The sequence below is a fragment of the Malus sylvestris genome, chromosome 10, assembly GCF_916048215.2.
Source record: "Malus sylvestris chromosome 10, drMalSylv7.2, whole genome shotgun sequence".
Taxonomy (NCBI): domain Eukaryota; kingdom Viridiplantae; phylum Streptophyta; class Magnoliopsida; order Rosales; family Rosaceae; genus Malus; species Malus sylvestris.
This window is the reverse complement of record NC_062269.1, coordinates 9,332,271-9,346,486: the sequence shown is the minus strand read 5'-3', so window position 1 is coordinate 9,346,486 and position 14,216 is coordinate 9,332,271. Positions and strand designations below refer to the sequence as shown.

The 14,216-nt window shown below is 38.9% G+C and overlaps 1 protein-coding gene and 1 long non-coding RNA gene across 2 annotated transcripts in view; one reads left to right on the top strand and one right to left on the bottom strand.

Annotated features, from left to right (window-relative positions):
* LOC126585295 (uncharacterized) overlaps positions 1–14,216 on the bottom strand; it is a 49,442-nt gene that overhangs the window by 23,324 nt on the left and 11,902 nt on the right. The window lies entirely within an intron of this gene.
* Positions 12,269–14,180, top strand: LOC126585290 (salicylate carboxymethyltransferase-like). The gene is made up of 4 exons (XM_050249687.1): positions 12,269–12,432; positions 12,577–12,975; positions 13,076–13,336; positions 13,705–14,180. The coding sequence occupies exons 1-4, from the start codon at positions 12,358–12,360 to the stop codon at positions 14,062–14,064; spliced, it is 1,095 nt and encodes a 364-aa protein (XP_050105644.1). The 5' UTR covers positions 12,269–12,357; the 3' UTR covers positions 14,065–14,180.

The following is a 14,216-nucleotide window of genomic DNA, read 5'->3' as shown; positions in this document are numbered from 1 at the left end:
TAAGGTAGGAACTTGCATAAGTAGTAAGTCTCACTGAAAAACCCTAAGGCTATGGCAAAAACCCAAGTAGGGACAAAATCCATAGTCTAAGGAAAAATGCGTGAGAAATGCAAAGTCAAAAGAAACGTCTACAGGACGTCATCAGGGATATGACCAGCCCAAGGTGGGTGCCTCGTTAAAACCTAGTTAGGTAGCAAAAACCCAGTGGGAAAAATGCTCCTAATCGTAGGGAAAAAGAGTACATTAAGATCAAGCAAGTATCTAGAAGATACTCCCCCTGAGTTTGACATAATTCCATAGAGAAATAGCAAAGTTACAACTCAGAAAGTTTACGCATACCAATTCCATGAACAAGCTTCTGAAACGTCGCCTTCGGTAGTGATTTGGTGAAGAGGTCGGCCAGATTGTCTTGTGATCGGATTTGCGTGACTTCAATCTTCTGATGCTCTTGTTGTTGATGTGTAAAGAAGAACTTCGGCGCAATATGCTTGGTGTTGTCTCCTTTGATGTAACCCTTCTTGAGCTGTTCGATGCAAGCTGCGTTGTCTTCAAAAATCGTCCTCGGGGCATTAACGACGGGATGAAGATCACAGGAGCTTCGAATATGGCCCACTACTGCTCTCAACCAAAAGCATTCCCGAGTTGCTTCATGTAAGGCGAGAATTTCAGCATGGTTAGACGAAGTGGCAACTAAGGTCTGTTTAGTTGACCTCCAAGATATTGCGGTGCCTCCAACGGTAAAGACATAACCCATTTGAGAACGCGCCTTGTGCGGATCAGATAAGTATCCAGCGTCGGCATAACCAACAAGGCGAGAATCAACCCGATGCGCATAGGGTGCGGCATCACTCGAGGATTCGTAGGGATAGAATAAGCCCAAATCCGTAGTACCCTTAAGGTAACGGAAGATGTCTTTCACGCCAGTCCAATGTCTGCGTGTTGGTGCATTGCTGTACCTTGCCAAAAGATTAACAGCGAAGGAGATGTCGGGTCTAGTGCATTGAGCTAAGTACAATAAAGCGCCTATCGCACTTAGATAAGGAACTTCAGGCTCCAAAATCTCTTCATCATCCTCCTTCGGACGGAAGGGATCTCGCTTTGCATCTAGCGTACGAACGACCATAGGAGTACTCAAAGGCTTCGCTTTATCCTCATTAAAACGGTGCAACACCTTCTGGGTGTAGTTCGATTGATGTACTAGGATTCCATCCGAACAATGCTCTATCTCGAGACCGAGACAGTATCGAGTCTTACCTAGATCTTTCATCTCAAATTCCGACTTCAGGTGCGAAGCAGTTCTCGCGAGCTCTTCAGGAGTTCCGATGAGATTCATGTCATCGACATATACTGCAACAATCGCAAATCCGGAATGTGACTTCTTAATGAACACACAAGGGCATAGTTCGTTATTCACATATCCCTGACTAGTCAAATACTCACTTAAACGGTTATACCACATTCTTCCGGATTGTTTCAAACCGTATAGTGAACGCCTCAGCCGAATTGAGAGCGTGTTCCGGGGTTTGGAAATATTTGAACCAGTCAATGTAAGTCCTTCGAGAACTTTCATATAAATTTCCGTATCAAGATCCCCATAGAGATACGCGGTTACTACGTCTATCAGCTGCATATCTAGTTTTTCGGAAACTACCAAACTGATAAGGTATCGAAAAGTAATCACATCCATAACGGGTGAGTAAGTTTCGTCATAGTCAATCCCGGGGCGTTGTGAGAAACCTTGTGCTACAAGACGAGCTTTGTAACGCACAATTTCGTTCTTCTCATTACGCTTCCGAACGAAAACCCACTTGTAGCCAACGGGCTTTACATGTGGAGGAGTAGGAACTACAGGTCCAAACACCTTACATTTCGCAAGTGAATCAAGTTCGACTTGGATTGCTTGTTTCCAGTTTGACCAATCAGCTCTACGTCGACATTCATCAACGGAACGCGGTTCAATGTCATCGCTCAACATGATCTCAGTAGCTACTGCAAATGCTAATGCATCGTCGACAATCATCTCATTTCTACGCCACACGTCATCTAAGCTAGCATAATAGACCGAAATCTCACGATTCTCGGGAGGAGGATTCGTCTCTTCAAGGACGCTTCCATAATCTAGAATTTCCTCATGAGTTGGGTAAAATGAGTAAGCGATAGTCGGATTCATGGTAGGCTCTTCAGGACCTTGTGCCGTGGTTTTCCTCTTCCGGGGGTGTGAATCCTTTGAACCAAGGGGTCTGCCACGCTTTTGTGTAGGGGCAGATGATTGGCTAGCCGCTAATGTACGTGGATCACCAGAATTGGCGTCCCGGGCTTCCAGGAGGGTAGTCCGTCGTACATTTGGTACATCCATCTTTGCAGGCGTATTCGCAGCTGGAATATGTGATCTTGTCACGCGCGCTAGATCGGTGAAAGCATCTGGCATGCTCTGAGCTATGCTCTGGAGATCTAATATGCGCTGCATTTCAGCTTCAGACTGAGCGGTGCGGGGATCTAAATGAGACAAAGTGGGAGTCGTCCACGATAATTCGCGTCGTTCATTAGGAACGTTGACGTTCTTATCTCCCCCTAACGACGGGAAGACTGTCTCATAGAAGTGACAATCCGCGAAACGAGCGGTAAACAGATCGCCTGTCAAAGGTTCTAAGTAACGAATAATCGAAGGAGAATCATATCCGACATAGATTCCCATCCTTCGCTGAGGCCCCATTTTTGTACGTAAGGGCGGCAAGATCGGCACATAGACCGCATAACCAAAAACGCGCAGATGCGATATGTCGGGTTCGCATCCGGTGACCAACTAAGGGCACTAAATGGTTGTGTCGCAACAGGCCTCAGGCGGACCAACTTTGCTGCGTGCAATATTGCATGGCCCCAAGCAGCGATCGGGAGCTTGGTACGTATGACCAACGATCGAGCAATCATTTGTAAACGCTTAATGAAAGCCTCTGCCAGGCCGTTCTGGGTGTGAACATGAGGTACAGGATGTTCAACTTCAACCCCAACCGACATGCAATAGTCATCAAAAGTTTTAGATGTGAATTCTCCAGCATTATCCAATCGAATAGATTTGATCGGATAATCAGGGTGGTGAGCCCTGAGCTTGATAACCTGAGCCAACAGTTTGGAGAATGCAGCGTTCCTTGTGGACAACAAGCACACGTGTGACCAACGTGTAGAAGCGTCAACCAAAACCATAAAATATCTAAATGGTCCGCAGGGAGGTTGAATCGGTCCACAAATGTCCCCCTGAATCCGTTGTAGAAAAATGGGAGGATTCGAACGAATCTTGTCATAAGAAGGCTTAGTAATAAGCTTTCCCATAGAACATGTTTGGCATGCAATTTCATGGATCGAACCTAAGCTTCGGGTTAGTGGATGCCCGTGTGAAGTTTTGAGGATACGGCGCATCGCTATTCGTCCAGGATGTCCCAAACGATCATGCCAAAGTGTAATTTCGTGCGCGGTCCCTGTGGTAGGGCCGGCCACATAGTGGCATTCTATGGGGCGTATGGTCGTAGTATACAGACCACTCGGGTTACGCTCCATCTTCTCTAGAATACGCTTCTGGCCATATTCGTAGGAAGTTACGCATAGAAATTCAACTCCGTTTTCTACGTGGGTTTCAGCATGGTAATTGTTATCTCTAATGTCCTTGAAACTTAGTAACGTTCTTCCGGAACGTGGAGAATAGAGTGCCTCAGCAATGGTCAAGATTGTACCATTGGACAACATTATACGTGCCTTACCGTATCCTTCGATCAGGTTGGATGGGCCTGAGAGGGTTGTCAGAGGTGCATTCTTAGGTACGAAGTTAGTGAAATAGATGCGTTCACGCAAAACAGTATGCGTGGTTGCACTATCTGCCAGACAACTAACTTTCCCACTAGTCATACCTAGAATGAAAAATTAATTTGAATCGGTCACATGCATAAAAGTTTATAAAAACAAGTATCAATTCAAAATAATTTCATTTATTCAAGGAAAAAACTTAATATCCAAAATAAATCGCCAACTAATAATCCAAAACATAAAGGAAAATTGTTCAAAATCAACCAAAAAACAAGGTGGGGTTCGGCCACAAGGTGGAATTCGGCCCCAATTGTCTTATTTTAACTGAAAAATAAGTCTATGTCTAAGATTCTAATCTTCCATAGGAGTGGTATCCTCCTGAAAATCAGAAACCTCCATCTTTGTAGTCTCCGGTTCGTCCACTTGCAGGAAGTTTGATTCAAACTTCGTACGACGAGAATGATATGCATCCACAACCTTCTTGGGAGCACGGCAAATACGGGACCAATGGTCCTTGGAACCACAACGATAGCACATATCGTCATTCATTGTGGCAGGTGCTTTGCCCTTATTCTTGAAGTTCGGGGCCTTGGGAGCGAGGTTTGGGCGCTTCTGGGCTTTGTTTCCTGCCTTGGATGGGCCTTGGCTCTGTTGACCTTGGTGGGATGGCTTCTGGCCGCCCTTACCACGCCTCTTTTGGCGTTTTGGGTGCTGATTAGTGCTATAATGTGCTTCAGGAAGCACAGCAGTAGCCCCAGTAGGTCGAGCTTGATGATTCTTCATCAACAGCTGGTTCTGCTTTTCAGCAAGAAGTAAAACAGAGATCAAATCCGAGAACTTAGTGAACTTCTGAGCTCTATATTGTTGCTGCAGGACAATATTAGAAGCAGAGAAGGTTGAGTAGGTCTTCTCCAAGAGATCCTCTTCAGTCAAAGTTTCATTGCAAAACTTGAGAAGTGATCGGATTAGACAAACTTCAGAATTATATTCATTCACAGACTTAAAGTCTTGGAAGCGCAAGTGCTGCCAGTCATGTCTTGCTTCAGGCAAGAATATGTCCTTTTGGTGATCGAAACGATCAGCCAAAGCGACCCATAATGCACGTGGATCCTCCTCAGCAAGGTACTCAGTTTGTAGAGCGTCATGGATATGTCTTCGGATGAAGATCATAGCAGTGGCTTTTTCAGCCTCGCCAACAGGTTTATCTGTTGCTTCTTCAATAGCAGGACGCAAGTTCTTTGCAGTGAGGTGGAGCTTCACATCTTGAACCCACTTGAGGTAGTTCCTTCCAAAAACCTCCAAAGCGGTGAAGTCGAGTTTGTTCAAGTTCGACATGTTCCTATCACAAAATAGATGGACAAGATATGGTTAGTGTAATGGAGAAAAATCAATCCATTCACATAGGAGTAGAACATACAGGTTCTAATAGACATGTATTGGTTTAATTTTGCATGAAAAACTTCGGGTTTTCATGGGTGATATATTTAAGTGAAAACTTCGGGTTTTCAAACAAGGCATGTGTATAAGAAACTTCGGGTTTCAAAGTAATTATGAACTTCAGGTTCATATATTCCTGCAGGCAAACACAAATATATATGCAAAAAAATATGCAAAGAATATATGCAGAGATATTGTATAATGATAAGTGAATTAATTTATTTTTGGTCTTCGGGGCCAAATTAAAATGTGGGTGAAAATATAAAAACCCATATTATTTAAAAAAAAAATTAAATAATAAAATCTCGGGGCCTAAAAATATAGGCCAAGAACCCTCGGGTGGGATTACAGGCCCACGGGGTGAGAAGAGGGGAATGGGCTGCTGTGTGCAGCCCTAAAAATTATTATTATTTTTTTTATTATTATTTGGGCCGTTCCAGGCGAGCCCAGAAACTTTTTTTTTTTTTTTTTATGCAGGCCGCTCCAGGCGAGCCCAGAAACCTTTTTTTTTTTTTTTTTTTTTTTAATTAGATGCATATATAATTCAATGAATCACATATTTACTTTGATGCATATGCAAATAATAGTTTCAATGCATGTACATATGTAAGATTCAATTCATGGCAAATATCAAATTCACATAATTGTAGCAATTTTGATGATGAAGCATACACAATTTATGTAGAATCTAAAATACGTTAAACGTAAAGTTGGGTCATGCATCATGGTGAATGTTCATGCTATCAGGGCTTGCAAAATATCGAGTTAAAAGCCGTTGTTTGGAAAGAACCTGATTGCGTGATGATATGGATGAACTGGTTTGATGCAGAAAAAATCTCCAACGTCAGATTCCTAAGCGCAGCGGTAGAAGCGTGCTGATAACGTGTTGTGGTCTATTTTATCTGACAGATGGACTAGGGCCGGCGGCAGAGAGAGAGAGGAGAGAGATGTGTGTTTGTAGAATTGTAGGGGAATGTGTGTGTTGTTATCCCTCCTACATTGTGCCTTTATTTATAGTAGTAAAGGGAGAGAAGATATTCCTTCTCCTCCAAGTAATACAAGTTGTAATAGGAAAGGATAACTAGAATCAAATCTTATCTAGGATTTACACAATCATACTTAAACTAGGAATGTTTACAACATTTTTATCCTTCTTTTTGCTACTTTATTGATTAAAATCCTATTCCTTTTCAATTTTTGATCAAGATCCTTAAGTATTAATAACATCATTAATTATTTCAATAATAAAATATTTTTTATTTCTAAATATATTCATTTAATGTTAAAAATGTTACAATTAGTATATTTATATTTATGACTTGTTGCAGTCATATTTAGAATAGGAATGTAATTGTGTAAATCCTAGGGAATATGAGAATGTATCTTATATTCCTATTAGGATTAGATTACCTATTAAATGTTGTAATCCTAAAGGGAAAGGTTTTACCCTTGCTACTACTATAAATAAAGGCACAATGGGGTGAATCAAACACACCTCACAATTAAATCAATCTCTATTCTCTCTAATAGTGGCCGGCCCCCTCTCTCTCTCTAAACCCTAGATCGTTCAATCAAATAGGCCTACAACATGATTAAATTTTTTATCATATATTTTTAGTTTTAGTTTATACCCATTTTTAATTTGTAATTCTTTTTTAACTTGTACCAATTTTCTTTTCAGTTTTTTTCCACACATCCAATATCATGTGGTGTGACAACTCGTCCCAAATTTTATTATTTTATAAATTTTAAAATGTGGATTTACGAGAATACCCTAGTGGCGAGGGTATTGATTTTCATTGACCGCTAGTTCATGATGCATATGAACTATTACCTTACTGTATTCCAAATGTATGTTGGTAAGAATTGTTATTTATTATTTTTTTCATTTCATATTATTACTATTACTATTATTATTATTATTATTATAAGGCTGATTGTTAGAAAAATAGGAGGAGGGAAAAAGAAATAAGGGAAGAAAATGAAGGGGGGAGGTTGCCTGATGGCAGCAGATGAGAGGGGGAGGTGAGGAAATGAGAGAAAGAAGGTGGGCACTGCCTAATCGGAAAGGAGAGAGGGAGGTGAGGAAACCAATCAAGAAGGGAGACCGGGGAGGGAAAGGACGGAAGTGAGAAGCACCAAACCATGCCCTTCATCCCTGTGACCTGTTCGACCTGAGAAGAACTCGGACATCCCCAAGTCATTTTTGACGATATTCGCCATTATTCCTAGCAAATCATAACTCTTCCACACCTAAAATCATCATCTAACCCTTCCCTCTTCCATTTCCAACCAAATTTAGAAGAAATTTGGTTGAAATTTTGTGAATAACCGTTTGTGGGGTGTGACAGGTTCGTGTGAGAAATCCTCAAATCTTGAAGCTAGTTCTTGCAATTAACACCACCAAAACACTTCTCTAGGGGCCAGGAACAATTCCCGAACATTGGTTGAGGCGGTAGAACACCAGAGGTGGAGGATCGAGGCCACCCAAATTCTAGGGTTCCGACAGGTTTTATCGAAATTGAAGCTTTTCTCGGCTAAATTGGCATTGGTCACAGGTATGAAAGTTGTTCTAGTTATTGAGATCTTCAAATCTGAAAATTTTGGTAATTTTTAGAGATAGTTGATTTTTCCGACGAGTCGGGGTGGCCAACCGCCACCCACGGCGGCGCGTGGCCAGAGGGCCGCCAATGCTATTTTTAGGCTATATTTGATGCCTTGAATTCAGTTTGGAGAATTGAATGACGTAGATTGATTGTTAGAACCAAAATTCTCTAAGATACGTTAATATACCATTATATGAATCGACGATCCGACAGTTGGATCGTCATCAAACTTTAATAGGTTATTATTCATAATATTTGAGGAATATAGGAACTTATGGATTGGGAATCCGACGTACAGATCTTCTCGAATTGGATTTGTAAGTTCGTAAAATAAAATGTTAACGGCCACTTGGTTTTGGCAATTGGTGGAGATCCAACCGTTGGATCGTTCCGAAACTTTAGTATGTTATTTTAGAAGCATAATGTGGATCCTTGAAAGTTACAGATCAGAGATCTGATTTGTATATCTTCTGGACTGAATTACGTAGACTCATGTGCGATGTAAGTTATGTATTGTATCAACGAGAATTATGAGATATGGTTTGATAATTGGTCACAAGCGCCGATCGTTTAGGATGCCTTGATGTTTGTGCCAGGAAGTTGTAGCGCGGACTCCAGGTGAGTGGATCTTTCCTTGCTTATCATATTTTTCATGATTGATAATCCTATAAATGCTTTTAAATAAAACTAAGAAATTTATGCCATGACATATATATATTTATATGTTATAAAATACTATAAGATGGTTGAGTTTAGATTTCATCGTGATATATCCATATGCGTATTACTATAAATGATTATTGTGAACTATGAATGGCTTGATCCCTGCTTAGGGTACGTAGACAGTCTAATGAAACGTTAGATGCAGCCATATAAGAAATGAGATTATATAATCGAGACAATAGCCTTATTTAAGGAATTGAGCAAGGTGAGGGATATTGGTGAAAAATGTGCGTTATAACTTTATGTTTTGGTGATTAATAGTTAGTACACCATATTATATAATTGGAAATACTATGAAATGTTTTTATTTTAGATTTCATCATGGCATATCCTTACTTATATTCCTTGCACATAATTATTGTGAACGCTCTGAAGTGCAAAGGTGAACGCAGGACACACAGGTAAGTTCAGGTAAGTTTAGGTAAGTTTAAGTAAGTATACATTATTAGTTGAATTGATGGGGTTATGATATGACTACATTTATGTTTAAAACAACTTCGACATTGTCGTACAGGTTGCAATAGTAGGCAACTCTGACATTGTCGTACGAGTTTCTTATGAGTCGTACATGTTGTATTAGATGCATTCAAAGCTCGTAAACCTGCACCCCGGTGTTAGTGCTCCCGCCTGTGGCCAGGGCACAGTTCTTCACATAATGTTCACCTCCCGCACCATACACTCACCTTGAATTCAAGATAGGTGCATAGGCCTGTCATACATACCACTATAGGTGGTTCCGACTCGTAAATGGTTCTTCACGTGATCGTAGCACTTGAGCGTACTCATTTACACCAGTCATGTCATACCGACCACTTCTGTGATTCCGACTCGTGTGCAGACGTAGTGCCGTATAGGCCACTAGAGGTGACTCCGGTTTATGTGCTAGCAATGATTAATGAAATATTAGTACAGTTGTACAGGTCACTAGAGGTGACTTCGACTTATATGCTAGCCACGATTGATGAGATATGTGATGAGTATGTGATGATCTAGCATATGTAATGAACAAGAGACGAGCTAGCATATGTGATGAGTTAGCATATGTAACGAATAAAAGATGAGCTAGCATATATGATGAGTATGTGATGAGCTAGCATATGTAATGAATAAGAGACAAGCTAACATATGTGATGAGTATGTGATGAGCTAGCATATGTAATGAATACGTGACGAGCTAGCATATGTAATGAATATGTTATGAATTAGCATATATGACGAGATATGGGTAAGTTGTACAGGTCACCCTAGGTGACTCCGACTTGCGTACTAGTATAAGTTATTAATTGCATGATTATTTGATATTATTGATGAAATGCTGTGTTGTGGTATATTATGAATTTTTTGGTAACTATACAGGTGTTATAGTGAGGGATTATAATGTTTTGCATGGTTTCTATTAAAATTATACTTACAGGGCCACTCACCCTTATCTTGTCTTCACCCTCCAAGTTTTATTAGCTGAGCTTTCTTATCGTCAAAGATTCGTGGAGATTCTTAGTATTGAAGATTATTTCGAGGGTACGATTCTTAATTCACTCTTTTGTACTTGCTTATGCTCTAACGTCATGTGTCAAGGGGGTTCATTCTCGCTCACTGGTGCAATCTGGTATTTAGGCACTTTTTCACATCAGCACACTTTATGGCTACGTCACCTTTCAGGTGTCGGCCAACACAGCTCGATTCGGAGTCCTAGTGGACATTCCGGGTCGGGGTGTGTTATGTGGTGTGGAGATGTCATGTTCTTACAACAAACTTCTTTCGTCTCGTTACTTAAATCTCTCATAAAACATAATTTTGGCACATTCAATTCATAAAACTCCTTTATGCGCGTACTGTTATATATGAAATGTGAATTGTTATTACAAGACCAAGTCAATGTTTGGTAGCTTAATTGGAGTACTATAGACATAGAATAGTGCTATTCAGACATTCATTTTTATCTTTCACACATCATTGCTAATTTTTTACCATTGATCTTCTTTAATTTATTCAATCCGATAGCTGAAAATTGAAAGGAGTGTGTAAGAAGTAAAAAAAAAAAAAGTGTGAATAACGTTATCCTATATACATCGCATCATGTTAAAAGATTTCAATTCTTAACGGAAAATAAGAAAGCAAACCACATTACTGATTATTTACTGATACATAGACCACGTATACTATTAAACTTAACATACACAAATTACTGCATTTCTTTAATTTATTTTTAGTGAAAATGATAGTAGCTAGGTTTTTTTTTTTTTTAAATTAAATAACATTACAATCTTCTAAGAGAACGCTACTAATGATGTATGGGAGTTCTTCAAACCAGAAAAACTATTACTTAAAAGAAGTTGTTCCTATTCCTTATCCATTAAAGAAAATTTTTAGGAAGTTTAAGAGTATGGTCCGGGTGTTTTAATAGTTAAATATAATTTTTGTATTTTTAAATAAAGATATAACGATTAAAACACTTGAAAAATTGACCAACACCATAAATAGTGGATTCTTCGGAATTATCTTCATGCTACATGGCATGCCGTTAATTCAATAGTGAATACTTCGGAATTGTGCCATAATTAGGACTCATTTGGATGTACTTTTAAAATGGCTGAAAGTGCTATTAAAGAAAATGTTTTTGGGTACTAAAAGCACTTTAAGTGCTTTCTGTAAAAAGCACCAATTATGTGCTTCTTCCAGGAAGCACTTTAAGTGCTTTTCCAGGATTTACTTGCATTTTTACTAAGGATTGATTTCAAAAATATTTTAACAAAAAATACTTTCAGTTATTTTAAAAGTATATCCAAATGAGCTCTTAGTAAATCATATTCATAGGCGACAAGACCAACACCACGGAATCAATTTTAGATTCTTTCAAGAGTAAACGACATTTTTTAATGTACATCATGTAATGTACCAAAGCTTGATTGATGTAGACTCTAATGACGCCAAACAAGTGTTTGTTAGACTAATTTAATTATGGACCTGGCTTCTTAGCCCTCCCACTTTCCATATACTTTTATCCCCTTCTATTTGTGCGGTCACGGTTAAGCCACGTCAACATTTTATATTACTATTATTTTTTGTCTTATCATCTCTATGAAAAAATCAATATAAAATGTTGACGTGGCTTAACCGTGACCGCACAAAATAAGAGGGGATGAGAGTGTATGGGAAGTGGGCGGGCAGAGAAGCTGGGTGATTTATAGATGATGTCACGTTTATGACACATGGAGCCGTATGTAAACTAGTCACCTACTCTTTAACTAAAGGGTAATGTTAGGGAGACTAAATTTGTAGACTAAATTTTGTAAGTAAATAACATGGAAATTGATGATAGGATTATTACTTTAATGTTAATTAACGCGCTTATTTTTTATTAGTGAGACATCATTTAATTTGAAAATTAGTCTACAAATTTAGTTTACCTAGCAATTCTCTTAACTAAACTCACAGAAAATATTAAGTTATTTGTCTACTAACATATCATATTCTTTTAGGTTGTGATGTACTAAAACTTACAGAAAGCGGGAACATCATCATTTAGTGTAACCATTATATGTATAATATGTGCGACGACATAATTGATATGTTTTACTTCTAGAATATATTGATAAAAAACAAATACACGTACGATAATTTTACTGTACTAATAATATCGTGCGACGGGGTTCCAAGTACACAAAAAATTACTATATACCTAATAACACGTAAGCTGCATGAGGTAAGTATTTTGCTATAAATATGCAGCTCTTATAGCAGAATAGGCACCAGAATTAAGAGTGTAGAGAAGCATTATTTGAGAACACAAACTAAAATGGAGGTAGAGCAAGTGCTTCACATGAATGGAGGAATTGGGAAAACAAGCTATGCAACCAACTCTCTACTTCAAGTTAGTCAGCATCTGTTTCTCTATTTCTTTTTTTGTCTCTGTTGATCATATTCGATTTTAATGATCTTTTTTAATATGACGGGAACTTGTTTTCATAAAATTAAGAACTTTTTAATAATATTCAGCTGTCTGAATTTATTTCAGAGAGCTGTGATTTCGATGGTGAAGCCCATAGTTAAGGCAAGCATAGAGCAGCTTTGCAGCAAACTCTTCTCTGACTGTTTGAAAATAGCAGACTTGGGATGCTCTTCCGGACCCAACACCCTTTTGGCGGTATCAGATATCATACACAACATCCATGCCACCTTCCAAAAACTGAACCGTCCATCTCCTTCACTCCAAGCCTTCTTGAATGATCTTCCCGGGAACGATTTCAACACTGTGTTCAGGTCATTGCCAGGGTTCTACAAGAAACTTGAGGAAGAACAGAAGTTGGGGCCATGTTTCATTACTGCAATGCCTGGTTCTTTCTATGGCAGGCTCTTTCCAAACAATTCTCTACACTTTGTTCACTCTAATTATGCCCTTATGTGGATCTCTGAGGTGTGAATTGTTTTTTTTTTAACCCCTCATACACTTACTAATATTTTTCGAGGTGGTTTAATTAATCATGGTATTTAGTATGATAAAACGTACTGTGTAGGCTCCAAAAGGTTTGATTACCAGGGAAGGAGAGGGACTAAACAAGAAGAACATATGTATAGCAAAAACAAGCCCATATGCTGTGTATAAGTTGTATGTGGAGCAATTCAAAAAGGACTTCACAGTGTTTTTGAGGTCACGAGCAGAAGAGCTGGTCCCCGGAGGAAGTATGGTCCTCACCACAATGGGCAGCATAAAGAGCCATGACCCACTTTGCATTTGGGAAGTTGTCGGACTCAAACTCAATGATATGGTTTTAGAGGTAATGTGTGGCCTAGATAATTAAACCTAAATGTCTATGTACCAAATAGGAACAAAATAAAAGCAACTAAATATGAACCACAATAGTTTATGACCACTATCGCAAGTTTATGGCCACTTTTTAAGTACATCTCTAATCGAGATAGAACCAATGAAAAAAATAAATAAACAAAATTGTTGATAGAGTTACAAACTGAGGGCTACATTTTAACTGACTTTTTTTTCCACAAAGTTACAAAACACGTCCTATAAATAAACAATAACAGCCTAAAGCAAACCCTAATTCCCCAACAAAGTCTTAAAACGTAGGTGTTTCCTTCAATAACTACTTTATTAATTACTAACATTATTTAGTTAGATGAATTTCAGGGTTTGATTGAGAAGGAAAAACTGGAGATCTTCAATCTGCCATATTATGCACCAACAACAAAGGAGGTTGAAGATGTAATCGAGGCTGAAGGATCTTTTACTTTGCAAAGCCTTGAAGTTTTCAAAAATGATTGGGACTCTTATATAAAGCATGCTGACAGTGGCCTTGATAAAAAGGCAAGGGCTGCCGTACTTGCCACTGATATAAGGGCTGTGGGAGAGCCTATTCTGGCAACCCAATTCGGGGAAGCAGCTATGGACGATTTGTTTCACCGCTTCAAAGAAGATGTCCTTGATCACATGGAAATGGAGAATTGCCAGTACATTAACCTGGTTATCTCGTTGACAAAGAAGCGTTGAACAAGATGAATATGCAAGAAATGACAACGTGGTTTAGGCTATATTGTTCTTTTTATCATTCTGCATTTCATGTTTTGTACTTCATTTTAAGAAATAAATGTGCTTATTACTGTTAAGTGTTGTAGAAGACCAGCAATCTTTCAGTAAAATTG